The sequence below is a fragment of the Chaetodon trifascialis genome, chromosome 6 (assembly GCF_039877785.1).
Source record: "Chaetodon trifascialis isolate fChaTrf1 chromosome 6, fChaTrf1.hap1, whole genome shotgun sequence".
In the NCBI taxonomy this organism is placed as follows: domain Eukaryota; kingdom Metazoa; phylum Chordata; class Actinopteri; order Chaetodontiformes; family Chaetodontidae; genus Chaetodon; species Chaetodon trifascialis.
This window is the reverse complement of record NC_092061.1, coordinates 9,075,465-9,102,807: the sequence shown is the minus strand read 5'-3', so window position 1 is coordinate 9,102,807 and position 27,343 is coordinate 9,075,465. Positions and strand designations below refer to the sequence as shown.

At 42.0% G+C, this 27,343-nt stretch overlaps 3 protein-coding genes across 5 annotated transcripts; 2 read left to right on the top strand and 1 right to left on the bottom strand.

Moving 5' to 3' along the window:
• Nucleotides 1-61: 61 nt before the first annotated feature.
• usp39 (ubiquitin specific peptidase 39) lies at nucleotides 62-5,041 on the top strand. The gene is made up of 13 exons (XM_070964370.1): nucleotides 62-232; nucleotides 539-617; nucleotides 725-819; nucleotides 903-1,039; nucleotides 1,428-1,580; nucleotides 1,673-1,898; nucleotides 2,030-2,104; nucleotides 2,348-2,415; nucleotides 2,668-2,856; nucleotides 3,048-3,190; nucleotides 3,372-3,507; nucleotides 3,668-3,754; nucleotides 4,768-5,041. Exons 1-13 carry the CDS (start codon nucleotides 172-174, stop codon nucleotides 4,819-4,821), a joined length of 1,503 nt encoding a protein of 500 aa, XP_070820471.1. The 5' UTR covers nucleotides 62-171; the 3' UTR covers nucleotides 4,822-5,041.
• Nucleotides 5,042-5,143: 102 nt separating this feature from the next.
• Nucleotides 5,144-10,082, bottom strand: sftpbb (surfactant protein Bb). 3 transcript variants are annotated; one of them, XM_070964373.1, is made up of 12 exons: nucleotides 9,944-10,079; nucleotides 9,732-9,775; nucleotides 8,204-8,278; nucleotides 7,876-7,998; nucleotides 7,651-7,782; nucleotides 7,477-7,557; nucleotides 7,208-7,391; nucleotides 6,959-7,101; nucleotides 6,758-6,838; nucleotides 6,283-6,393; nucleotides 5,513-5,575; nucleotides 5,144-5,408 (listed from the first exon to the last, which is right to left on the bottom strand). In XM_070964373.1, the coding sequence occupies exons 1-11, from the start codon at nucleotides 9,993-9,995 to the stop codon at nucleotides 5,537-5,539; spliced, it is 1,065 nt and encodes a 354-aa protein (XP_070820474.1). In that variant the 5' UTR covers nucleotides 9,996-10,079; the 3' UTR covers nucleotides 5,144-5,408; nucleotides 5,513-5,536. The 3 variants fall into 3 exon arrangements, with proteins under 3 accessions (XP_070820474.1, XP_070820473.1, XP_070820472.1); XM_070964372.1 differs by having other exon boundaries at nucleotides 5,144-5,575; nucleotides 9,944-10,082; XM_070964371.1 differs by having other exon boundaries at nucleotides 5,144-6,393.
• A 10,144-nt stretch (nucleotides 10,083-20,226) lies between these two features.
• On the top strand, nucleotides 20,227-24,279 carry LOC139332412 (eosinophil peroxidase-like). Its single transcript, XM_070964348.1, has 12 exons — nucleotides 20,227-20,293; nucleotides 20,584-20,671; nucleotides 20,824-20,999; nucleotides 21,087-21,219; nucleotides 21,398-21,527; nucleotides 21,711-21,917; nucleotides 22,010-22,370; nucleotides 22,583-22,743; nucleotides 22,848-23,106; nucleotides 23,427-23,597; nucleotides 23,725-23,962; nucleotides 24,075-24,279. The coding sequence occupies exons 1-12, from the start codon at nucleotides 20,227-20,229 to the stop codon at nucleotides 24,277-24,279; spliced, it is 2,196 nt and encodes a 731-aa protein (XP_070820449.1).
• The last annotated feature ends 3,064 nt before the right edge of the window (nucleotides 24,280-27,343 follow it).

Below are 27,343 nucleotides of genomic sequence, written 5' to 3'. Positions count from 1 at the left end.
ACCAGTGTAGCTAGCTTCAAACTCCGGGTTAGGTTTTAGTCTGCTACTTCGTAGTTGCGACGCACAGTGGCCGCGAGTTTCGACGTGCACGGTGCTTGACCCATTCATCTCTCCCAAATAAAGTTGCAGTCTCTGTTGTTTTGAGATTGAGCTTCCAAGCTAACCGTTGTAATGGTTTCTCTAAAGCGAGAAAGAGAGCCTGAGGTTGACGATGATGACAACGAAGACGGCGGTAAGAATATTTACTTCTAACGTTAACGCCTGTCCTACGTTTTGTTAGCCGGTAGCTAATGCTACTAGAAGCCAGATGACAGTGCGTTCGATTTTGGTGCGGGTCGGTCCAGTCACACTCGGGTCAATAAATACTACTACTGTGTCGTTACAGCTGGCTAAAACAAATGTACCGTGCTTCTAGTTCACTGTGTATCAAATCCATCATCTCCGAACACTATCAACGCTAGGTGAGCTAGCACCTTTAGCTTACATTAGTGTTAGTATAATTAAACTCTTGTTTGTCTTGTTTCATTTTATGTTGCAGTTGCTACCAAAATAAGCAGAGGACGTGTAGTAGAAGACCGGAGAAGCCGTCACTGCCCTTACCTTGACACTATTAACAGGCAAGATGAAGTTGAATGTGTATAGCTAATGTCGGTGCTAAATGCTAGTTAGCCCTGTCCTCTACTGCTCTGCAGCTGATTCGCAGTGTTGTCTGTTTCTCCACCAGGAGTGTGCTGGACTTCGACTTTGAGAAACTCTGTTCCATCTCTCTCTCACACATCAATGTCTATGCCTGCCTTATATGTGGGAAATACTTTCAAGGTATGTGAATTATCTGACGTTTATCCAGGGATCCCTCACCGTGTTGTGCCTGGTCAAATTTAATCATGTGTGCTTGCTCGTAGGTAGAGGTCTGAAGTCCCATGCTTACACTCACAGTGTGCAGTTTACCCATCATGTGTTCCTGAATCTGCACACTCTCAAGTTTTACTGCCTGCCAGACAACTACGAGATCATTGACTCTTCACTAGAAGACATCACTGTAAGTAACACCATGGTGTCACAGACTCATGGCATATTAACAGTAAACTTTTGTTCTAAAACAGTGAATTGATTTTCATGTTCAGCACCATCTATTAAAAAAGCAACTTAGATCCAACACTGAATGTTGTAGGTGGAGTTTAGATGTAGTTTAGATGTAGATGTAGTAAAGTCATCTGATGTTCTTAAACTTTGCATCACAGTCAAGTAATAAAGTGTTCTTATTTTTTTTGTCTGTGAATGCATCATAAAGTGACGGCACAAGTTAAATCATATTACACAAACACGAAGTTGAAGTATCACATTGTCATTATTAAGGAATTGAGCCAAAAGTACTTTATGGTATTTTTGTGTTAATAATTTTTGACACTTTCTCATTTTCTCTGCAGTATGTGTTGAAGCCAACTTTCACCAAGCAGCACATTGCAGGGCTGGACAAGCAGGGTAAACTGTACCGGGCCTATGATGGTACAACCTACCTGCCAGGCATTGTAGGCCTCAACAACATCAAAGCCAATGACTATGCCAATGTAGTGTTACAGGTATGAAAAGCTGCAAAAGTGGACCTTATTTAGACTTGATCAAAAACTTTTTAAACACTCCCAATCGTTTGATATATGGCCTTTCTTCCCAGGCTTTTTCCAATGTTCCGCCTTTGCGAAACTACTTCCTGGAGGAGGAAAACTACAGGGGAATCCGCAGGCCCCCAGGGGACATCATGTTCCTCTTGGTGCAGAGATTTGGTGAGCTGATGCGCAAACTTTGGAATCCAAGAAACTTCAAGGCCCACGTGTCTCCCCATGAGATGCTGCAGGCTGTGGTTCTGTGCAGCAAGAAGAACTTCCAAATTACCAAGCAAGGTAATGCTTTATTTGCCAGAAGCTTGAGCAGTGTACCACACTATGTATTCCAGATCTCAAGTAGGCTTTTAATGCATCTTGCCCTGTGGAGACTTCGTTGTGGTGTTGATTGATTGTTTTCTGTTGTGCAGGAGATGCTGTGGACTTCATGACGTGGTTCTTGAATGCACTGCATGGTGCTCTTGGTGGCACAAAGAAAAAACCATGTGAGTAGGAGGCGAATCAGAGGAGTTTTATCCATAATTGTTAGGCCATAATATATACAAAAATAACTTTAATGTGATATTTTGGGTATTGGGGACATTAATGGTAAAGCCAGAGAAAACATTCATACAGTTTTAAATCAAATGTTAAATCTGTTTCTACTTTTTCTTTTTCTGAGGTTGAATTTAGTTTACAGTTAGCAAAGGTGAATTAACCTGTTCTGATTTGTCTTTGTGCCATCATAGCAATCATTACAAAAGCATTTCAAGGCTCCATGCGGATCTTCTCCAAGAAACTTCCACACCCAGATTTAGTGAGTTTCCTGCTTGTGTTATTAAATCATTAAATGTCATCTAGAATAGAATAGAATAGACCTACTTGCCAGGAGGCAAAATGGGCAGTAAGTAAGTAAGTAAGAATATGAATAGTCTGACTAATATAATCACTCATGTTTATTCATAAATAATGTTCAAATGCCCTGAGCAAAGTTTTTTTGGAGATTGTGACACATTTAAAAATGTCAACTAATGGTTTACTTGTATAATTTTGTATTTGTAATTTCCAGCTACCAGAGGAGAAAGAGGCATTGCTTGTTACAGAGGAGTACCAGGAGCAGATGTCCGAGTCTACCTTCCTGTTTCTGACCCTTGACCTCCCAACAGCTCCACTGTACAAGGATGAGAAGGAGCAGCTTATAATCCCGCAGGTCCCTCTCTTCAACATCCTGGGAAAGTTCAGTGGCAGCACAGAGAAGGTACTGATTCATTCACGTTGTGTTGTCTTACAAATAATATGCAAAATAAAAGAAAATTTGAGAAGGTTCGTGAAAGCGGTGTTGCAGTGCAGAAATCTTTAGAGAAAAAATGTGGTGTTGAATGATGATGATGAAGATTAAATTAATTGTTAAAATGTCTGTGCACACTTTCCTGTCTCATTTACATTCAGGAATATAAAACCTACAAAGAGAATTTTCTCAAGAGGTTTCAGCTGACCAAACTGCCTCCGTACCTCATCTTTTGCATCAAAAGATTCACCAAGAACAACTTCTTTGTGGAAAAGAACCCCACGATCGTCAACTTTCCTATCACGTAAGTCCTCTTTGTGTACTGTAAGACGAAATACGCAGTTTGCATCATGGTACCTGACAGAACCATGAAGTGCATGTTGATAATAGTAATGAATGGTGACTCCCGTGAGAAGTGATGTCAAGGCTGTATGTATTTTGTCCTCAGTATAAATGTACACTTGTTCACGGTGTCAATTCAACAGGAACGTAGACCTTCGTGAGTACTTGACAGAAGAAGCTCAAGCAACAGAGAAGAACACAACTTATAACCTCGTTGCCAATGTAGTGCATGATGGGAAACCTACCGAAGGAGCGTACAGAATACATGTTCTGCATCACGTAGGTCATTTCTGAAAGTTTCCTGATTTCTGGTGGTATTATGACAAACAATCCTAACAAATGCATTAAGATGTGTTTTGACCAAGCCAGTGTTTCTTATTATGAGTTGAAATGTTGTCTCAGACATCGTCAGTCATAATCTGTCTTTATGTTTTATCAGGGAACTGGGAAGTGGTATGAGATGCAGGATCTGCAGGTGACTGATATTCTCCCCCAGATGATTACACTGTCAGAGGCCTACATCCAGGCAAGTCCTCCCACTCATTCTGTCTTTAAAATGTTGCAGTGCTTTGGCTCCACACCTTTCTTATGCAACATGAAATGACATAAAGCATTCATCACCTTTCATCTGATGACATTCACAGGGCACTCACAGACAAATCTACACACAGTCACAGCTTCTGATTATGACACAGACTACTGAGAGTATTTTTACTGTAACCTGTGCGATCAACAGTAGTGATATGAAATAAATAAATAAAAATGGCCAGTATTACTATTTACAACATTCAGTTTCCCTTCTGATCAGATACTGTGCATAAAACATCATATAAAATATTATTTTTCCTCACACACGACTGACCTTTTTGTAAGCACATTCATATAAAAGTGTAATTCGTAAGAGGAGTAAAATTTAATTAATCTGGTGTTTCATTGGTGATTTTGCTGATTTCAGAGGCTTTAATTCAATTCAATTCAATTCAATTTTATTTGTATAGCGCCAAATCACAACAGAAGTTGTCTCAGGACACTTTCCATATAGAGCTGGTACAGACCAAGCTCTTTTATCTACAAAGAAACCAACAATTCCCCCATGAGCAAGCACTTGGCGACAGTGGCGAGGAAAAACTTCCTTTTAACAGGCAGAAACCTCGAGCAGAACCAGACTCTGGGTGGGCGGCCATCTGCCTCGACCGGTTGGGTGAGAGAGGAAGAGCAAGAGAGAGAGAGTGAGACAGACAGACAGACAGACAGACAGACAGAAAGAAAAGCAGTCAGAGAGAGAGAGAGAGACAGAGACAGAGACAGAGAGACAGACATGCAGTCACAGTAACAGTGACAGTGGATGTCACCCTCTGAAACTTTTAAACTTAGTAGAGGACTGAATCCTTTTAATTTCTTGCTTTGAATCTTATTTCATACCAGACTGCAGTTTTAAATCATTCAAAGTAAAACTGGTCTTTGAACCTAACAAGGAGTCCTACAATTTGCTTAGCGCTCATTTTGGAAACAAATCTTTTTTTTTTTTTTCCCTCCTAGATCTGGAAGAGACAAGAGAGTGACGATGACACAAACAACCACACAGGGGTGTGAGTGTGTCTGGATTGACCTCACTGCAAATGGAATCACTGTTTTGGAAGTGAACTGAGTATTTAAGTGATTGAAAGTAACAACAGAATATAGAATGAGAGCAGCAGGAGACCACCAGGACTTTTTTCTTCATAGCCACAAAAAAATAAATGTAAATGTGTGTTTTTTTTCACTGTTTTATCTTTTTACTCTGTGGAAGTTTCTAAATAAACAAGCTCCAGGATATGTGTCTCTGTTCAAGTTTAATGACAAATCTTTGAATGTGTGTGTGTGTGTGTGTGTGTGGTTAACTGCATCAGGGATCATATAGCAGCAATAAGATAACAGAAGAAACCGCTCTGTAGCTTTATTCAATAGCCAGTTGTCCAGTTAACCTTTAATACATACTGAGAGCTCATCTTATGTAATGATGGACAACGTTTTTTGGATATTTCTACATTCATAAGAACACATCTGACAGTCGGTATATTGAATGACGCTGTTCACAAAACCCCAGCAGAAACTGATGATTCAGACTGAATCCTGGCCTCAGTCTTGTGACACTTCATGCAAACCAGAGAATTTCATGATGAATATTTATGGCTGATTGACTGAAATAGCATATGAGAGATGAAAAGTTGATCAGTGCATTACATTTTTAAAACCATTCAAAGTTGATCCGTGTGATGATACATTTGTAAATATGTGCGAGCACCAGCTTTCAGAGCCGCAGTCTGCTTCACTCCTTCCACACGTATCTTTTACAGAAGGCTTGGTTCTGCAAATAAAACACAGGAAAAAAGCATTATCCACAAAATCACATCAGTACATTACATAACTGCATTTAATGTTTTTGATATTTGAGTCCAGTGTAATTTAAAGTAATTCAGAGCAGGTCAGGGTCAGATTTGATAGATGTGAAAAATCTCTCTCGGGATGTGATCATTTGTGTGGTCATTACTGCAGAAGAAGGTTCAAGTGAAAAGAAGAAGAAACGTACTCTTTTTTTTTTTTTATCACTACATCACATGAACACACTACATGCACACGCCATGCTTTGTGAAATTATTTCTCCGCGTTTGGCCCATCCAGGAATGTCCTTCCTCCACCGGAGACCAGGAGCGGTGGGCTGCCAGCCGACAGCGGTGCCCGGGGACCCAGTTCCTTTCCGTCACCATTGGTCAGGTGGTGATGCAGGTGGTCAGGTGGTCTTGCATGTTTTTAGTGGGTTTTTTATGGAGGATACCCCAGGTGAGCACGAGGAGAACATGCAAACTCCACACAGAAATGCCCTTTTTCCTTGAGCAGCAGGCACCGAAGGCGTGGTCGAGGACACGGGACCTTCTAGCTGTGAGTGACGGTGTTTCCGCCGTTCCACCCAAAAACATCACGCATGTTGTTCCATGTAACTTTCAGATAACGGGACTCACCTGTGCAACACTTTTATCTGCTAAACTGCCAAAAACTGACTTGATTTTCACTTACACCACACATCTGAGCAATCAGAATGTCTCTGCAAAAGTAGCTTGGTCCCCAAATACAAGGATCTTTTCCCAGCGGCCTCACTTGGTGAGAGGCAATGCACAGACCGGCTCTCTGCAGGACAGACGGGACAAAAGATCCTGAGAAAATCAACCAGACCAAAGAATGATATGTGTTCATGAGCATTCAGCTGGCCACGCCGTGTTCATAAGCAGCGCTGTGTGGACAAGGGCTCATCATACCCATCACTATAACTTATATTAGTAAATCAGCTAATATTTGTACATCTTTTAATCACCAAAAGAAGTGTGCTGCTGCAAGTGATGCTACAATTAATGTCAACCAGTGCGCTAATTTCAACCCTGGCTTGTTGATTTATACCATTTACTGCAAACAACTCCTCTTAATAAAGATGCAGATATAAAAGTTTGTCCCTCCAGTCAGACACACGAGTGTTTTTAAAAGAGCTTTTTCTTACTATACAAGGATATGGATCGTCCATCTGGTCTTCTAAAATCTTCTGCATTTGGGACCCATGGGCTCTGATGAAATCCTCACACTGAAAAGAGCACGAGAGTTACAAAGTTTTTCATCTTTTGTATTTTACAGTCACTTTTCTCAGAAGCATTTTGTTAGCTGGGAGCACTGAGGGACGTTCAGTGTTAGCTGAGGGTCCGACCTTGTGGATGGCAGTGGGGTGATGGGCACACACGTCCTGAAGGAAAGAGGGGGTCACGTGTTTGGTGTAGTTGGGACTCAAGTGAAGTAGGCCCAGCACAAGCAGCGCGCGGCACGACTCGCACTCCGGGGTGAGGATCACCACTGTGTAATCATCAGAGCGTTATCATGGTGTGTGGAAGTGTGAGGTTCAGATCAAACAAACCAACAAACGACAGCCAGACGTATTCATTTTAAAAATGTTGCTGACCTGGAGCCGTCCGTTCCTTGAACAAACACAGGTGCAGAAGAGTGCATATTGTATGAGGTGCAGCTGACGATAGGAGGAATTCGACTATCTGTGTGCCATATTTGGCAACAAAGTCATCACATTGCTCCTTGTAGCTCTCTGGTACAAGATCACAGACTTCTCCCATGATCTTCATCAAAGCATCCTGCAGGGAAACAAAGACATGTTCACGTTCACGTGAATGTGATGCATGGTGAGGGATATGTGCCTGAAGTAAAACGAAAAGTCACCTCAGTCATGTTTGTGGGCAACAGGGTCTCCAGTTTCTTGATGATAAACAAACACAGTGTGCATGTTGGGGTGGACAGCTCCTAGAGAGAGGATTAGCTGGTCAGAAAGCCATTTCACGAAGGAATTCATTCCAGTTTCCATTTTAACATCCACCTCTGCTTCCTCATACTCACATTGGTGTTGGTGGCTGTCCCGAGGGCAGAGCTGGGTTTGTTTTCACTGGTGGCATAGTGGGGAAGTTTCAGCAGTTCCTCCTCCTTGTGTGCAGCACAAAGTCCAAAAACCACACAAGCCCCTCCTGGGTCCTACAAAAATGCATATTATCTTGTGTTAAAGGTGAACACTGAAGGCCTAAGTGTTTATTCTTGTAAAGAAGCTCAAATAGAGGCTAAACTCACCAGGCGACCAGATGTTTGCTGCAGGACTTTTGGCAAATATGCCTTCACCTGTGACACACAGTCTGATGCCTGCTGTTCTGGGAGGCGTTGGCACAGAGCGTGCAAGGATTCATATACAGTCACCTGCAAAGGAACAGTAGCTGGTGTGTTGGCTATATTGGGGTTGAAAGCAGTTTAATGTGTTTTTCTGCACAAAGAGACACACCCAAAATAAGTAAAACGTTAAATTTCGACACCCTGACAATTCCACAAACCCAGCCCGTGTGGTCAGTAGAGTGAAGTGAAAGTAAAGTGAACTGTGCAGTGAGTGCGTCAACAACATCCTCACCTTCGTGTCTCTGCTGGAAATCATGTTGCCAGACAGCTGGACGATCTGGCTGCATTCTGAGCACATGTCCACAGTCTAACAGGGAGAAACCACAAGGAGATAATCAAACACTGACTATATTTTTTTCTTTTTTATTAACAACCTGCACACAGTGCTGGTGTGCACCCCACGCAGTGGTATTTTCGTGCAGGCGCACAGCGTACCTGGTATTTTGGTAAACTGAGGCGCACAGAGGTGCACCAGGATGGGCGTTACGGCGCAGTAGGGGGAGGTGTCGGCATAATCAACCGGCGGATTTGTATTTTCGGTCAATTTCGGACCACGTCAGCCGCGTAAAAGTGCGCTGAAAGCTCGCCACCCCAGACCTGGTCAACTCTGTGCGCCAGCAGCGCACCGCTGGGCAAGTGGATTTCCGTAAACCGGCGGAGTCGTGCGCCCACGCCAATACCTCACAGGCAGGTTTCCACAGTGTCTGGCATTTCACTGCGATCAATAATCAGCAACAGCCACAAGTCAGCACATAAAGTCAGACCTAAAGTTATATTTTTTGATCAGTATCTCATCTGACCACATTGCAAGCGCGTTCGGCACGCGTAATGGTCACTCAACCTGACCGAATGTACACAGGTGAAACAGGGACGCAAACTAATCCATTAACGTCGCTGTGCCAACCAGAAACAGCCGTGGCATCCTACAGAGCATATATACTGCATCTATCTCAGAGCACTCGAGAGACAGAGAGACAGACACACGGAAAAAACGTAAGTGATGATTGTTGTCCGCTATTACCCACATCATTTCATTCCAAATACAAATGTAAGCATAGTAATGCTTAACATTATCTACAAAGATATCATCTAATCATTGCTTTGAGGAGGAGGAGGAGGAGGAGGAGGAGGAGGAGGAGGAGGAGGCTGAGGATTTACCATCTAAGGACCTCATATTTAGACATGAGTGACGTCAGTCTCCTCCTGGGAGAAGTTTGGGCGTCGGACACTTTCCTTCGCGGGCTCAGTCATCCTGGAAACTTGCCATGCGCCTCGCCAGCGGCGTTTTTAAAGGTGAGGCGAGGAGCTGGTGTGATTGGTGAAGATTGGACTCGGCTGTGTCAAACCCACTCCACGCCTTCTCCCCTCTCTCCTCCGAGTTGCGCCGCTGGGTGGGACTGAGATGAGAAGGGAGAGGAGATGCGCCGGCAGCGCAGTGCACGTAAATACCAAAGTCTGCGCCGCCGCGCCCCATCGGCGAAGCGGACCTGACTCTGCGCCGCGCCTGCGCCGCATCGAAAACAGAGCCCATGATGTCAAAAAACACTGGATCAATATCAATACTTTTGACACCGTCAACTATAATTAATAAATGCACTGACTATTCTAGTTTAAACACACAAATGCACATGTGCAAAAAGCTGTTAATGAGTGTGTGTGTGTGTGTGTGTGTGTGTGTGTGTGTGTGTGTGTGTGTGTGTGTGTGTGTGTGTGTGTGTGTGTGTGTGTTGGTATGTTGGCTTTTTGACAAAAAGGCTCACCAGAGAACTGTGTTTGAAAGGATCCAGGATGAACCTGCAGTCTCCTTCAATCGCCAGACAGAAAGAAAAGAAGAAAAATATGAAACATTTTGCCATCGATCAAAACATAACGGCACCATTGTCATAAGCTGCCATTAATCCATCATTAATGCGGGAACACATGATGTTTGACAGCAGTCAGCTGACGATGATGCAGTAAATCTTCGTCTTACCGGGCCACAGGGACACCGCCAGAATGAGCAGCATAAAACCGGAGGCTGACATGATGTGACGGAGCAGAAAACGATGTGAAGCGCAGATGATTTCGTCTATAATAACATCCGTGCTGTCACTTGGGTCGCACCGGAAATGCAGTTTGATCGTCACAACCAATCACAGCGTCAGATGGAATGCGCAGGCGCTGTGGAGCCAATAAAAACCAAGATATCAAGGTAATTATTAGCCAAAGTGAAAGAAGCTCTACATTTGTTTGATACGCCTCTACTTTATATGTAAATACAGGCTACAAGTGGATAAACTCACATCCGATCACCTGATACTACCTGTATTCTACACAAACTGTATGAAATGAAACTTTTCTTAAAAATAACAGTAGTAGTAGTAGTAGTAGTAGTAGTAGTAGTAGTTGTTGTTTTACTACTCTAGATCAAATATGTAGGCCAACTGAAATTTAGTCTTGCTGGAGTGTTTGACTCCTTGCTGAACATATCTGAAGTTTGAATGTCCAAAGCACAGATTGAAGGTAGTTTAACAGCAAGCGATCTGCCAGCTTCACACCTGCAAGCTGATGAAAGCTTCTGAAGAGACCAGTAGATGGCAGCAGAGCAGAGGAAAAACACAGTGTTTGAGCTGGTTCGACTCCTTACAGACTGTTGTTCCTTAAAAGCATTATTAGATGTAAGTCTGAAGATTTTATTTGACAAATACACAAGCAGTATGTGCTCTCAAATACAGGCATACTCACTGAGGCTGACAAATAAGCATTGGGAAAGTATTTCAGGGATAAAAATGATAATTATAATGTACACAGCCACAGGTGAAAGTATGCAATGTGCTGGGCAATGCAAAAGATTCACGAGGACAATGTGCAAAACAGGGCTGAGGGTCAGAGTTCACCATCCTATGATGGGCAGAGAAATTCAACTTTATTTATTTTCTAACAGCATGTCAGAGACAAGCTGCTGATACCCCCCCGTCATAATGCAAAGTAGAGGGCCTTTAGGACCCCCCAGAGATGCCTCTTAAGCTCTATAAGACATCTGCATGTGGACCATGTCAGGCTCTCAGTGAGGTAAGCTTCCAGGCTCTTAAAGGTGCTCACCCTCCACATGAGTCTTGAAAATGATCAGGGTTGTGCAGTTAGTCTTCTGCTTCCACCATAGATCCACAAGCAGCTCTTTGGTTTTGCCGACGTTCAGTAAGCGATTGCTGGCCTTGCACCATAGTGACAAGCCGCTCATCTCCTCCAGGCAGGCCTCTACAGGGAGCTTCCTGTGCAGGGAGTGCAGCAGGGATCTACCTTGCATGTATTAATGAATCATCTGATATGTCGCTAATAGATTTTTCTTCAGTTTTTGTGATGTGTTGTATCTGTGGAGCATCCTCTGTATTAGGGATCTACAGTGGTGAACTGCGTTTCCCACGTGCACTTGCATGAGAAGGCACAGGTGTGCTCTATTTGATGTCATTAAAACCCTTGAGATTTCCTTTTGTCAAACATTTGCCCTCGTGAAGGCCAAGAGACTGAGAGTTTAGCTTTAATATTAAATACTTGCAATGGGTGTTAGCGTTTACAGCCTTCCTTTAAAATATTCAATCCATTAAAAATATTGATATAATAAAAAAAAAAGTCCTTCAGATCTCATGCTGTCAGTGATGAATTCAGATTGGATTGCAATCACACACAATAGTACTGTTGATTGGATTATCTCTGGAGAGCCTTGTTTACATGTTCTGCACTATATTACACGAAAGGGGCATCTCACCTGAGACACACACATAACAACATGCCCAAAGTACAAACATATGCAGCTATTTATTTTATTTGGAGTGTGTCACTGGGTCATCAGGGTTTGCAGAGACTTGACTGGACGGGTGAGTCTGTGCTTTAATGTTCAGCAGAATTCCAGTGTATGATTGCACTTAAAGAAAAAATAAACAGGAATAAGTGGCAGTGTGATAAAATAAAGTTTAACTGTCAAATTTCTAATTTCATAATCAACGGCAGCATTGTCAGACATTTGAAAGAAGTGTGATACATGTTCACACACATGTATCTGTCCTCTTGCTCATTGCACCTTTGCACAGATAAAACAGCAGCTCTCAGTTTTAGGTAACACTATAATCAGGGTACAAAGTACATTTTAAACTAATGTGCCACTAATGCATGAATTAATGCAGAATGTATTATGAGTCACTTTTGTGCATTATTAAGAAATTATCACATCACTTTGAGTTTATGTGATTAGTTACATTAATTAGTCCATTTACCAACATCCCTGATTCCTCTAATTAAGTGTTGTTGTAATTTCCTTCATACAGTCTTGTGTTCACAAAACGGTGAACCTCACTCCATCCTTACTTGTGAACGACAGCCTTCAGAGATGCCCCTTTCATACCCAATCATGATACTCTCACCTGTTACCAGTGGACCTGTTTACCTGTGGATTGTTCCAAACAAATGCATCAAATCCAGAATAAGTTTATATTTACACAAATCAATGAAGCTAATGAGAAAAAGCATTAAATATATTCTCTCTGTACCGTTTTCAGTTGAGCATATGTCAAAAATATTAACAAATGATCACATTCTGTTCCATTCATGTTTTAAACAGCATCTCAAATTTTTGGGACTCAGAGTTGCAGAAAACAGCATTTCAGACACATTAATTTAAAGCACAACAGCACCTATTCTAATAGAAATATGAATGAATCAAAATAATATTTAAATGAAAACTGTATAAATCATCATTATCATCATCATCAACTATGCACCTGTTTGTTTGTGTGAGTGAAAGCTGACAACCAGCTTCACTGGGTCAATGCCCTGATCAACACACTTCATAATAGTCCTAATTTAAGGATTAATGAAAGTTTGCAGTGAAATGTTTTTGTGTTGGATGAACACAGTGATAATAATCGCAGTGATGAGTCAGTATTTCTTACTCATTACTCATGCTTTCTCTTGGCAGCTAAAATGTCAATATTATCAGAGATGACCTCAGAGGTTTCTCTTTTCTTCTCTCTTTTCCTTTTATTTTTACTTTTTATTTTTAGAATGAACGCTGAAACACCCTACAGGTTCTTAAAGAAAAGAGCAAATCACTTGACAGGATGAACTATTACTTCAGAATTTTGTCCAGCTTGCAACATGTACAACTCTCTCTGGAGGCATTTGACACCACTCACTCATGGGTGTGTTTGTCAGGCCTGACCTGTAGTCACAGACTGACAGTTCATTGCACAAGTACGTGCCTTAACTCTGCAAAAGCTCTGCATAATCCAAAGTATTTCCCTCTTTAAAGATGAAACAGAGAACAAACCTGCCTTGAAGATGATCTAGACACCTTGCAGCATGCTGTGCCAGATTTGCAAACTGAATAAGAATGGAATGAATTCCAGAAATTTTAAGATAAAATCATTTGTATATGTTTTGCAAAATAACGTCATACACAAAGTATAATTATATGAACCTGCATGGAAATGTTTTTGGACAGGATCATTTTGCAAACAGACAAAACAAAACAAATGTGGGTCTCTCTTCACAATTTAGCAGCTTTGTCCTTGCCAGCAACACAGCGCTAGCAGGTTATTAGTGACATTAACATTACATTACTATCATTACTATTACTAATTTTAAAAAGCAAACAAGCAGCTTGCCAGTCTTTTGAAAGTACTGGATGAAGCGGATGAAGGCAGATAGGGTCAAAAATGAGGAAACACTATAAACTAGCAGATTTTCCCATTCCATCTGAAGCGTACCAGAGAGAAGCATGCAGAAGAGACAAAAGAGGACAATGGCGAAGGTGTGATAACCCTGCACAAAAGACAGAGTTCATATGTAAGTCACATGAGCACCATGGGGCACATGCACACACGCAAACAAACTTACTTTTCACTTTTGAGGAAATTCCAAGTGACTTTTCTAGTTTGGCATCTTTGATTTCCTCGTGCATTCCTCATGTTTACTCAGTTCTTTTCAGTCACTTCAAGTGTTTGCCGGAATGACCAGTCAGCTGTCTGACCAGAGACACCCAGACTGTCCCCCGCTGTTGCTTCCTTGTGCAGGCAATGTGGTGACATACAGTAAGAGAGAGACTTGGAAGTTAGATGCTTGTAAAGAAACTAAGATAACATTGTTGGAGTCTTAAATGGGAGTTTGTCTGTCAAAGGAAACATGTTCAGTTTGATCATTATCTGCATTTTCAAGTGGTTGAAAAATAAATGCCAAACAGCATACAGTCTGTAGCATCGTGTCGCATATTTCATTATTCTCAAGCGTATTAAGGTCTTAGAATATGTAACTCTTTAACTTTTAACTTCATCTTTTAATTTTTAATGTTCTTGTTTCTGGGCTGCACGGTGGCGCAGCAGGTAGTGCGCGTGCCTCACAGCAAGAAGGTCGCTTGTTCGATTCCCGGGTCAGGCCTTTCTGTGTGAAGTTTGCATGTTCTTCCCGTGCATGCGTGGGTTCTCTCCGGGCACTCCGGGCACTCCGGCTTCCTCCCACAGACCGAAAACATGCTCATTAGGTTAATTGATGACTGTAAAATTGCCCCTAGGTGTGAGTGTGAGTGTGAATGGTTGTATGTCTGTATATGTTGCCCTGTGATTGACTGGCGACCGGTCCAGGATGTACCCCACCCCCGCCTCCCCGCTGCACAGCCGAGATAGGCTCTGGTTCCCCCGCGACCCCGAAAGGGATAAGCAGCATAGCAAATGGATGGATGTTCTTGTTTCACGGCGCTGTGCCAGCAAATCAAACTCCTGTGTTCATTGAACTCTGACTCTGAAATATCACAAATTCATTCAGATTCACGAATATACAGATTTGTTCTCGAGCACATCATCTTTAATAAGGGAATGATTATTATTATTATTATTTTTACAAGCCAGAATCTTTTTGTTCTCAATGCTAAATGTTAAAACACAAACACATATGTTTGCCAGATGTCACAGGATTACATAATATCTTTAAATGTCAAACAGGGTGAAATTGCACTCCACCCAAACTGAACTTTGTGTCTCAGGCATTGTTTTCCAGGCTCAGCTGGACTGAAAATGTTGTTTGTATTGCAATGCTTAAAGGTTCAATGCTAGAAACAAGGTGAGCAAACCTGCTTCGCAGGTACACACGAAATCCTTCTTCATCTTCCTCTCCTTTCCACTGCTCCCCATTGGAGGGAGCCACAGCTGATTGTCCGCTCACTGGCAGAGCGGGTATGGAGATCCACATCCACACATCCCTCACTTATCTGGGCTTGGGACTGGTAATTAGGAATGCACTGGCTCCCCCAGTGGCTGGGACAATTCAGTGTCTTGCCCGAGGACACTTGGACAGATGGATAGGAGTGTGGGGATCAAACCACCAACCTCTCAGATGGCCGTCTCCACCTCTTGAGCCACAGCTGCCCCAACAGACTCACTTAAAATCCCATAAAATACAACAAATGTCAGCGCTCAGTTTTGTCAGAGGCCGTTCTGCTGCATTCAGCTGTGGGTGCAGGTTGGATACAATCACCAGCCAAGCAAGGATTACTCTTGCTTGGCTGAGTAATAGGAGTAATAGGAGCACTATTTTGGGCAAACCTAATACAAACCAACCTGCTGGCTCAGTCTTGTTGTCACTGAGGTATTCAGCAGCAAAAGTATCCTTCGTCACACACAGGCCGTAGGCGCTGGCTGGAATGACTTATGTAAAAGATTCAGTGTCTGGCAAGACAGCAAGTTTTAAATTCACTCACATATTTCCTATAAACAAAGTAAAATAGATGTTTTTTTTTTTAAAAACATTTTAAATACTGTTTATACAATATTAAGAATAATATTAAAGAATGAAACAATGTTTTCATTTTTTTTGACAATGTATTGGTCTACATGAAAGCTGTGCTCGCGCTGTTATAATATATATTATAATAATATATATAATATATTAATATTAGTACTGTCACACACACACACCCACGCACGCACGCACGCACGCACGCACGCACGCACGCACGCACGCACGCACGCACGCACGCTACCTTATCAGTAGACATCCACACCAGACAGATGTGCAGACAGTTGTGTAAGATTAACAAATTGGCAAACTGCCTTGAAATTCCTTTGTCTGCTATGTGCAGTGGCTGATGTCTACAGTTTACCTTCACCGTTTACTTTGTAATCGCTCCAAACAAAATCTGAAATTATTCAGATGGAATCATTTCTACCGGCCGCTCAGTTTCTTTTTATCTGCCACTTCTGTAGAAAACTTTAGAAGGCCTGACTGAGTCACTTGTACCTGACCTGGTTCCAAATAGACTAGATTAAATAACCAAACTCCAAGGGTGGACTCTGAGGAGAATGTCTGCATGTAAACCAGCTAAAATCTGAGAGATATTCTGCATCTAAGATAAAGCCTAAAAGATATTCTGCCTGATGAGGTGTGTTACGATACCAAAGAATCCACCACACAGCCAGTTGTTTTTCACTCTGTCTGCTTGTTAATAAGACTTAATGGTGCGCAAAAAAATTGCCATAATTGTTGCAGATGCAAGTTGAAATATGTGAAAATACTGCATTGATAACAATTTGTAAAGGGTTGCCATCTTTTTTTAGGGCATTGAGTTTGGTTTGTTCAAAGGACCGTTGCAAATGTGCTTTCTTGTCAGAGTTACAGATAAGAAGATCAATAATACTCCCACATCTCTATGGTGAACATGCAGCTGGAGCCACCAACCACTTATCTTAGCTGAACACTGCATGAAGTCATTTTGTACGTTTAGAAATAAATCAGAAGCAGATGACGTAGGATGAAATGCAGCCTCATTAAAAACATTTTTCTGCTCATGTATGTTTAAGTTTGCTTACAGTAGATGACTGTTGCGTACATACTGGGGAAAGTTTTGCCTTGTCTAAAGCCAAAAAGACACATAATCAATATTGGATGGCTGAGAAGCTGTATATGGTAGAGCTAGTGAGTTCAGTCTAGTTAATGGCTACAGGATATTCTCCTGTTTTATTAGTTTTTTTAATTTATGATCTACCCTTTACAAAACTGAAGTGATGAAGTGAGTGTGAATCACTGCTCCTCATTCAGAAGCTGTCTAGTGAAACAAAAAGTTCCATGCAGCGCTGAATGTCATGCAGTCTTCATGTTTTCCATTCCAGCGGAGAGACACGTCGAACAGCTGAGACATGTCCACCTACATACAACACACTGTCAGTTACAGGCCTGCAACTTGACAACTTTGATTCAAAGCAAATGTTCAGCATTTTGAAATTAGTTCATTACTCAAGTTGTTTTGCTATTGTTTAGCAGGTATGAAGACACCAGGGAAAATCACACAGTGACTAATACAAAAACCTGTAATTATGTCATGTGGAAACCTCTTGTCTTTTTCCAGCACTACTGAACGCTGTCAGTACATACTTACGATCACATTACCAATGCACAAAGACAACAACATTTTAATTCCATTTGGAAGGACGCATTAATAAAATAACATAAATAAACTCTGATAATTATTCTACATAGTTTGTACTAACTCTAACCATAAATATTCTAGCATTATGCCACCACTGAGTCCACACTACAGCATGACTTTTTACATACAGCTGACACTGTTTTCGTTGTCCTAATATTATTTTTGTCACAGTTTAGGTGACATGCACATAGATAGACTGATTTTTTTTATTTTATTTTTTTTTAAATCACTGGCTCGTCATGCAGTTAAGCGACAAAACCAGAGAGGCTACATGCTTGGATGAATGCCCAAACAGTTCTGTCTATTGTTTAGGATTTAATGCTTTGGCTTTTAGGCAGCCTGTTAATGTGTAGTAGACCATGTTCAGAATGGGGAAATAACCTGTGAACCTATTATTAAATAAGTAGAAGATGGACTGATCTCCAGACGTCAAAGATGAAACATTGTCTTTAACATTTTAAGCATGATTAGTGAATTATTTTCATTTTGTACAATGTTAGAGGGGAAAAAAGGAAAGGAGCACCACACAAAAGTCTGGGCACCCCAGAAAGATTTTAGCTCTCAGATAGATTTTACCAAAATCTCTGACCTTAATCAACTTGTTTGGGCTGTGGCTTGTTCACAATCATTATTAGGAAGGACCAAGTGATGTGAAATTCAATTAGATACCATCAATTTCTAGAGCCAAACATCTCACCCTCTGTATAAAAGCTGAAAAAATGATGGCTCTACAACTGGATAATAAGACGGACCTCAGAACGGACCTCAAAATCCACAATGGACTACTACTTTTGCCAGGATGCCCACAGTCCCATGACCTAAACATTATCGCAAATCTGTGGAAAGACCTGAAAAGAGCACTGCATGCAAGAATCTCACAGACCAGGAAGAAAGACTGAAAATCCCCTGAGCAAGAACCGTAAGAGTCTTAGCTGGCTGAAAAAAGCCTTGATAAGCTGTGATACTGGACAACGGGCGGGTTACTAAATACTGAACATAATACAAACAGAAAGTTTGCTTCTGGCCCTTTTCCTTTTTTAAAAATAATTTTGAAACTGTAAAAGATAAATAAAATGTCATCTTGTTTAAAATGTTAAAGATATAAGCCATCTTTAACTCTATGCTGTTCAGAAATCAGGTCAGTTTGTACCCAAACTTTTGCATGCCGCTGTATATTTGTGTGTGTGACGCTCTAGTTAAGGAGTCAGGGAGGCTGTTCTTTTGCATGCTTAGTCCTGCAACTTATATCTCAAGCCATCCTGCATTCACTCCTCTCAAGCGTGCTCACTCAGCTGTCATCTGAGATACCAGCTGTTCTCATGAACTGGTCACATCTATCCAGTAACACAGCGACACACCTTCATTCTTTTTAAATATGTTTTTCTCTCTTTGCAGATTCATCGGCTTTATCATTTCATCGGTCTCAGCAGAGTCATCAGCCAAAACCACCACCAGCGTCTGGACTCCGTGGGGGGATTTATCTTGCTGCTGCTGAGATGCTCCTCAATTACCAAATCTCCCTGTGGAGTCCAAGCACCAAAGACTCTCTGATAAGACTTCATTTTCACATATCAACTGTCATAATAAACAATTAACTTTACTTCATCACTTGTCTCGTCTAATAATGAATAACAATGATAAAATGAGGAAATGGAAGTTACAGTGCAGTGCAAGATAGGAATAAATAGTCTAGTAAATAGTAAATAAATAGTTTGTGCTGCTTAAATTCAAATGTCCAAAAATACAAATAGTTAAAACAAAAAGGTGGGTTAAAAAAAACAAAAAAACAAAAAACAAATAGGATAGCATGCTATCAAGGTCAGTGTAAGTTTACTTTTACACAGACGGGAGAGTTGCTTTCAGGTCCTTGAGCAGGCTGTTCAACAGCTTGGAGCAAAAGGGCTAAAAGCTGCTTCACTTAAGGTTTTAATCGTGCCCTGCAGAAAAACAATTAACAGAAAGAGCTAATTGCAAAGAACTTTAGGGGCCCGCCTTCATGCGTTAAAACATTTACAGTTACTAATCTCGGCATGTAGAGCTTTAAACAACAGTAATAGAATAAAAAATGCAATAGCTGTTATGCAGATTTTAAGCCTGCTTTGTGTTCTCCTCTGCCCTCAGGCAGCAGAGGTCTGGATCAACTGGAACAGATTAATTACAACTTCCTGGTGTGGAGGTTTGTGATATCTCTGTGTTTTCTTTTGTTGATTCTGTCCCGGTACAAATCTTTAGTAAAGTACCTGGGATGTGTTGTAGGTGTAGATATCAGGATTATGACAGAAACTGTGGGGCACTGGGCAGAATCTTCACCTTGACATATGTGAGCAGATGTTGGCCAGAGACGCCACGTTATGCACTCACAATAAATGAGCTGCTTCTCAAAATGAGTCCATGTGAGCAAGTGATTGCTTGTCTTGGAGGAAAAGGCTGCAGTGGACAAACATCACCTCTGCTCACAGAGAAGAATCATGGAAGTCTTTTATCTGAAAGCATTTTATTTATAAGTTGTTGGAGTGCTAGGCTGTGCAGGTTTTTAGTTTCCTGTTAAACGACATGCTAATTTCCACTGATACTTGCTCAAAGACACCCCAGGGATTGCCAAGGGGTGTGTTGTGCCACAGAAAATACTGTATATATAGATGGCAAGTTGGTCATCGAGACACCAGTTCCTGACTGCAGCTGGAGGATCAAACTGCTACTTGCAGGACAACACAGCTACTGTGGACAAGCTTCTTGACTATCTTACACGTATATTTAGAATTTATTTGAAAGGAAAGTTGGTTATTTGATCAGTGTTCACAACAGAGATGAAGTGGATTTTTTGCCTGATGGCTGCAGGTCTTTGCCTGTGTTTGCAAAGCCATGTGGATGCTGGTGAGTATGATCAAACTAAATGAAATCACTTAAGTGTGTATAGAATAGTTTCCTGCTATCATTTGTTTTTTCATTTAGATAAAAAAGTAAAAGGAAGACCACAGATGAATATATGAGTTTTAACGTACTGTATATTAAAAATATGCTGAAATTACTGAATTGATATTGTACACGTGCAGACTACCAAGTCAACTTCAGTGATCTTTTGAAAAACGTTAACTGTGAGAGGTGACTGGAGGGTGTTTAAGACCTCAGAGAGCAGACTGACTGAAACATGTTTTTGCCTTCAGAAACACGTTTGAGCAGAAGTGCCATTGAAAAAGCTGTGATTGAAGCCAAGGACACGGTGGACTCGGCTTATGAGTACTCCAGAAGAGAGTGAGTGCACAAACCTGCTGAACTCCTGCACACATTCTGCAGTGACAAACGAGAAAAGGCATAACACGAATATATGAAATACGTTCAAACTGCAAGTTATATGGCATCCAAAGCATCTAAGTGCTCATGAATCTTGCGTGTTTACACAACAGGAGCATTGAACGTGTGAGGAGGAATTCAGCCAGTCCTTCAGACGTCCTGCGGTTGTTGAAGCAGCCCCTTGGGCAAACCCGTCTTGCCGTGCGTTCTGCTGACTACATGCATGTTGCCGTGAAACTGATCAAGAGGTCTTTGGAAAGACATCAAAAACGCTCCATCAATGCCACAGGTGTGTATCCACAATATATTCTTTGAATTTTCATAAAGTAGCTTCAAGTCAAAGCTAAGATGTCTATTCTTTGCCTCCGTTAATCAGATTTCATCTCGGAGGAGGATCTGCGGGTCATTGCTGACCTGACGGGCTGCTCTGCCCGACGTCGTGTCCCTCCTTGCAAGACGACTCCCAGCTTAGACAAGTTTCGCACGATAAGCAGCATCTGCAACAACAGGTGAGGTAGCCGCTAAGTTTAAGATTAATGGACAAACCAGCGACAAGCATGTCTACAGTAAAATGACTGCTTACATGTTTTGCCCCTGTGGCGAGTGGATAGTCGGAGTGCTAACATTTGTCCTTGGAACAGACAGGGACAAAGAAAAATAAAGGATTATTTTTTTCTTTTTCCCAAGAAAAAACACCCGCTGGGGATCCTCCAACACACCTTTCACCCGCTGGCTCCCTGCCGAGTACCAGGATGGAATCTCCCTGCCTAAAGGCTGGGACCCTAGATGGAGAGTCAACAGACGAATTCTTCCTTTGGTACCACATTTATATATTCTTTATCAAGTACACTATGTATGCATAGAAACTGAGCTCATGAGGAGGTGGAGAAAACCAATAGTACTGAACAATATACAGTGATAGTGTCAAATCACATCTGCAGTGATACTTAAGGTATTTCCTCACTTGTAGTATTTTCATCAAGGTGCTCATTGTCTGCAGGTGAGAGAAGTGTCCAACCAGATTCTTCGCATAGCAGACTACAGAGTGGAGAACGACCCACTCTACACTCACCTGGTGACAATCTTCGGCCAGTGGACCGACCACGACCTGACCTTCACTCCTCACTCTCCCGTCATCCGCTCGTTCAGCAACGGTATTGACTGTGACAAGAGCTGTGAGCGCACAGAGCCTTGCTTCCCCATTGAGGTCAGTGTCATTACGTTAGACAAGAACAGACAACACATCTAAAGCTCAAACATACATAAACACAGAACGCCAACTGTCTCCTGTCCAAACAGATTCCCAGGCAAGACCCCCGCTTTGGCAGAAACTCAGAGAAGTGCATACCCTTCTTCCGCTCTGCAGCAGCTTGTGGTTCTGGCAACACAGGCCACATCTTTGGTGCGAGCACTGTCCGCGAGCAGATGAACTCTCTCACAGCTTTCATCGATGTGGGCCAGGTGTACGGTGCAGACGATACCAAGGCTATCTTACTGCGGAACCTCTCCTCAGATGAGGGCCTGTTGAGGGTCAACACAAAGTTCACTGACAACGGCCGTGAGCTCCTGCCCTTCAGCAACATGAGTGTCAACATGTGTGCCACACGAGCTCGCATCACTAATGACGTTAATGCTCAGGAGGTGCCCTGCTTTGTGGCTGGTGGGTGGCAGCATCTTTTAATCTCAGAATTATACGGTGCTTACAGCAGTTTCATTTTATACATATTCAAGTTATTGGATCTCAAGTATGATCTTTTTGAAGACAGTCAATTTATGACACACTGTAGTTGTCATAGTCAGCAGAGCTTACAATGTAGGTAAGGAAACCTTTAACTGGCAGTATTAAAGGCTGTCGTCTGCTTTGTTTCCCAGGTGATGAGCGATCCAATGAGAACATTGGTCTGACCTCTTTACACACACTGATGCTGCGTGAACACAACCGACTGGCACGTGCTCTGGCCAAACTCAATCCTCTCTGGGGCGGAGAGAGACTTTACCAGGAGGCTCGAAAGATCATGGGAGGATACTTCCAGGTCAGAGAGGGGCCTGGCTGCATGGACTGCAGGGATGGAGTAATGATATGAGGGTTGGATGGTATGTCCTTGCATGGTTCACTTAACTCTTTTTTGTCTTTCAGGTTCTCACTTTCAGGGACTATTTACTCCACATCGTTGGTCCAGACTTCGTTGCCAAGCAGCTGTCCACCTACCCTGGTTATGATGAAAACGTGGACCCCAGCATCTCCAATGTGTTCGCCACAGCTGCCTACCGATTTGCCCATCTGATGGTTCAGCCATTCATGTTTCGCCTTGATGAGAAGTACCAGGAGCACCATGACTACCCCAGCCCACTGCTGCACAGAGCCTTCTTCACACCGTGGAGGATCGTCTTTGAGGGTATGGCCAAGATTGTTTTAAGCACTGTACCACATAGTGGACAGAAAGACTCCAGAACAATCAGATGCAACCGCTTCAAGCTACGATATACTGTACATATACTAGCACTGATCAAGGATTACTATCCATGCAACCCATCCATTTCAGGAAGTCAGAGCCTGTTTAGTTCCTCAATGCAAGAATGTGAATGGGGTCATAATTCTCAGGGGGATCCCCAGCATTAGTAGGCATAAGTTAATTTGATATTAATATAAAAATGTAACTACACTAAGTCTTAATATGGTCTAACTTAAATTGCTCCTATCTCATGTGCTTCTCAGGTGGTTTGGACCCAATCCTGAGAGGGCTGGTGGGTCGCAAGGCCAAGCTGAACACGCAGGATCGTATGATGCATGATGAGCTGAGGGAACGGCTGTTTGAATTCTCCACCGAGTTGGCGCTGGATCTGGCCTCTCTCAACATGCAGCGAGGCAGAGACCATGCACTTCCTGGTATTACTCTGATTTAATCTTTCGATCTACTTTCTGTCTTATGTCTCTAGAATTTTGCCTGCAGACATTTCAGATCATACAGCATCTTTATCACAGCAAGATTTTCAAACCGTGCGCTCCTTCTTAGGCTACCTCAAATGGCGTGAGTTCTGCGGGCTGTCACAACCACAAAATGAGAGACAGCTGGCAAAAGTGCTGGAAAATGATAAACTGGCCAAAAGCTTGCTGGATCTCTACGGCAAACCTGACAATATTGATGTGTGGCTGGGAGGAGTGGCTGAGCCATTTGTCCGTGGAGGAAGAGTTGGACCTCTGTTTGCCTGCCTGATTGCCACTCAATTCCAGAGGATCCGCCAGGGAGACCGGTAAGCAGACAGGAGGCAGACCAGAAACTCTATAACTGGCTGTCCTGAGCTAAAGATGAGGACATAGTTGTGGTAGCCACGCTTTAAAACATTAACAAACTGTCACTTTCAGACTTTGGTGGCAGAACGAGGGAGTCTTCACTGAGGCCCAGAGGGAGTCCCTGAAGCAGACGTCACTTTCCCGTATCATCTGTGACAACACTGGTATCACTGAAATACCAGAACAGCCCTTCCAATACACAACCATATCCAAGTTTACTAAATGTAGGAACATCCCTGCCTTTAACCTCAGTCCATGGAAGGAGAATATTGAGTAGAAAACCTCACTGCGGCACGCTAACGACAGATACGCCTCACTGTGTAGGAAGAGACCTTTCTTCACATTGCTGCTGACCTACACGACTTCCTCACATTGATAATGTTTAAAACTCGTGTCATTGGTTGATTTGAATGATCTCAACCACTTGGCTCTCAAAGGTGAGGCGACCCTTCCAACGAATCAGCTCAACATTTTCAAGTGTGACACAAAGATCACTCCCACGGTCAATGCCCAATCGGCTCAATAGTACAGTTTAATGTAAATGACTGCATGAACTGTCATCTCAGAGTCATACACAGGTTGGAGCTGATATCTATACAGTATGTTTACCTCACTGGTGTGATAACAGCTCCAACCACACCTTATAACCACAGACAATGTGTACTGACAAACCTATGTATCTTGCCTTCTTTACCCTTTATGACTGTAGGTTGATATTGTGATGCAGTTGGCTTTCTTCAGGATGTACTGAAGGTTCCTGACTTCATCTAAAAGCATGCAGTAGGCAGTTTGAGGGTTTATGAAGGGGGACTTTTTGAAATTCTGTACTGCCTGACAGCTGCAGGGGGGTGAGCGTTAGGAGAAGGGTAGTCATGAGAAGACTGGTTCTTTTAATGAACTACAGAAATAAATAACTCTGTTAAATGCCACAGTCATATAAACACAGGCAAAATAGCCATCACGGATGTACCTTTCAACTCCAACCGGCCTAGCAGATACTGCTCACTGATGGGTGGGTGTGTGCTTCAAGCTGCTGGGTTAGCTGCTATTGGCTCAGGGGGTGTGTACTGGAGCACAATGCATCATTGTCATTGCTATCCGTGTATGTTTGTTTTTGCAAATAGCCATATACACTTAACTATAAAAAGTTATTGATCTGTGTGAAGCAGGTAAAGATAAGTGCATATACAGCTGATTCATCTGTGGCTTTATTGTCTATGTCTTGTCTTATTTTTGCGTTGTTGAAATAGTCTTTCTATGTGAACTTATGCTCCTTAAATTTTTGGGTGAAGCAAACAAAATGTAGCTCTTTTTCAAGAATAGTGGCAGCTGTGTAGAAGCTACAGTAGAAGGGAGTGAAAAAGAATAATTTTCAATATTAACATAACCACAACAGCTGAAATAATTGACATGAAAAGCTCAAAATAAATATAAAATATTTACCCTGATGGAAAGTGAGAGTTCAGTGAAGTTTTAAAGTTGTTGAATAAATATGTTAAATTGTAGGAAATTACATCATTTTTTTTTCCTCTCTTTTTTCCTCTCATGCCCCCTCCTCTAATTGTGTCCCCCTCCTCAGAATTTTGCATGACGCCTGTGACTGATGTGGCTGTTTTTAAGGTCATAGTGGAGAGAAGCTTTTTTCACAGGAGACATTTTGACTCGTCAGAAGGAAAAGTTCACGTGTAACAGACAACATCAATGACAGCTCTGCTTTATTCATGTGTGCCAGTGAACCGTGACAGTGCGCGCGCGCGCGCTTGAGAGGAGTGAATGCAGGATGGCTTGAGACATAAGTTGCAGGAATAAGCATGCAAAAGAACAGCCTCCCTGACTGGACTTTAACTAGAGCGTCACACACACACACACACACACACACACACACACACACACACACACACACACACACACACACACACACACACACACACACCTTTTTATAGCAAATGATGATTGATTCTTATCTTTGAATTTAGCATTGCATTTGTAAAAGCACATTTAATATTAAACTTATTCTTCTTTGTAATCATATATCGTAGTTCACTTTGTGTGAGTGTGGTGTGTGCGTGTTGGGTGGGGGCTTTGTGTGCGGGGGTGCAGCTCGACTTGTTTTCCCTGCTGAAGCACCTTACAGAATGCGCATAGCCTGTTATTACTAAAACTAAGCTCTGTGACATGAAATGACTTTTCACTTATACCACTGAAAGCAACATAATTGTATGTTGCAGACGTGGTTGGAAGTCTTGCAGCGTGACATGTGTTTTTCTACATTTGATAATTTATATTCCATATTTGTTCTGAATCCAATAAACGATGCAAACGATGGTATCTTCTGAATCACGTCACTGATTCAAATAGCTCACAGCATTCTTCTAATCAGCGGGTGACAAAGCGAGTTTAGTCACACACTCCGGTGCTTAAATGTGTCAAAAGGAAAATATGATTGGCTTATGCTTTTACGTAACGTGACCGCAGCAGGGTTTCTTTGTTGATGCGGAGTTCAAACCATTGTGTGAAAGGTGTCAGACAATCCTGTCAAACTTTCTGCTCCAGGAAATTGCACACACCTGTCACATCTGTTGTTGAGCTACTGTTTGTGTAGCTTCAACGCAGTTCAACGACATAAAGAGATTTCAGCTCTGCCTTAATGACTGATACCGTCACATCCCCAATTAAAAAAAAAAAAAAAAAAAAAAGCTCACAAGCTGTGATTGCCTTCGTCTTTTATTATTTTATTAAGTATCCCAACTTTTTGGCAGTGTATACATTTTTGCAGAAATACACAATATTCACATACCAATTTCCGGAAATACATTTTAGAAAATAAATAAATAATAACAGCAGTAAAATTACACCAACAGCTATAATCAAAAATTAGAGATGAAATAACATCTTAACGTCAACAAACTTTATGTGATGTAAAAGCTTTATGTATTCATTGTGTGTGAAGGACAGTCTGTTCAGATGCACTTTATCTGCAAAAGCTCCGCTCAGTCACAGATGAAAGTTACCACGGAGGTGATTATGAACTCTTCTTCGTTAACTCAGATTGTCTTCATCAGGCTCTGTGCGTGTTCGCGTAAAAAGGGACGTTTAATGCGTCATTTGACTCAACTTCCGCAAGGGAGGACTGCTGACAGAAAACCATGTAAATTCGTAAGTTGGTGGGTTTGTTTTACCGCTTTACCCCGTTCATTTTTAACGCGACAGCTTGAAATTTGATTCAACACTATTTTAACATAGTACTCAAGAACAGCATCTAAGTTTGACTCTGCCCTTTAATGAAGGATGTATATGAAAATCACTCAAGTTTTTTGGCCAAATCAAAGTGAAATTAATTG

Bases quoted from the DNA above. Each gene is read 5' to 3' on its own strand.
- usp39 (XM_070964370.1), top strand. From the start codon at position 172: ATGGTTTCTCTAAAGCGAGAAAGAGAGCCTGAGGTTGACGATGATGAC. The intron at 3,191-3,371 runs GTAAGTCCTCTT...TCAATTCAACAG, and splicing joins ATCGTCAACTTTCCTATCAC to GAACGTAGACCTTCGTGAGT. The intron at 3,508-3,667 runs GTAGGTCATTTC...ATGTTTTATCAG, and splicing joins GAATACATGTTCTGCATCAC to GGAACTGGGAAGTGGTATGA.
- LOC139332412 (XM_070964348.1), top strand. From the start codon at position 20,227: ATGAAGTGGATTTTTTGCCTGATGGCTGCAGGTCTTTGCCTGTGTTTG. The intron at 20,672-20,823 runs GTGAGTGCACAA...TTTACACAACAG, and splicing joins TATGAGTACTCCAGAAGAGA to GAGCATTGAACGTGTGAGGA. The intron at 23,598-23,724 runs GTATTACTCTGA...GCTCCTTCTTAG, and splicing joins CAGAGACCATGCACTTCCTG to GCTACCTCAAATGGCGTGAG.
- sftpbb (XM_070964371.1), bottom strand. From the start codon at position 9,995: ATGTCAGCCTCCGGTTTTATGCTGCTCATTCTGGCGGTGTCCCTGTGG. The intron at 7,392-7,476 runs GTGACTTTTCGT...GTTTCCCTGCAG, and splicing joins TGCCCACAAACATGACTGAG to GATGCTTTGATGAAGATCAT. The intron at 6,839-6,958 runs GTCGGACCCTCA...TGCTCTTTTCAG, and splicing joins ACCCCACTGCCATCCACAAG to TGTGAGGATTTCATCAGAGC.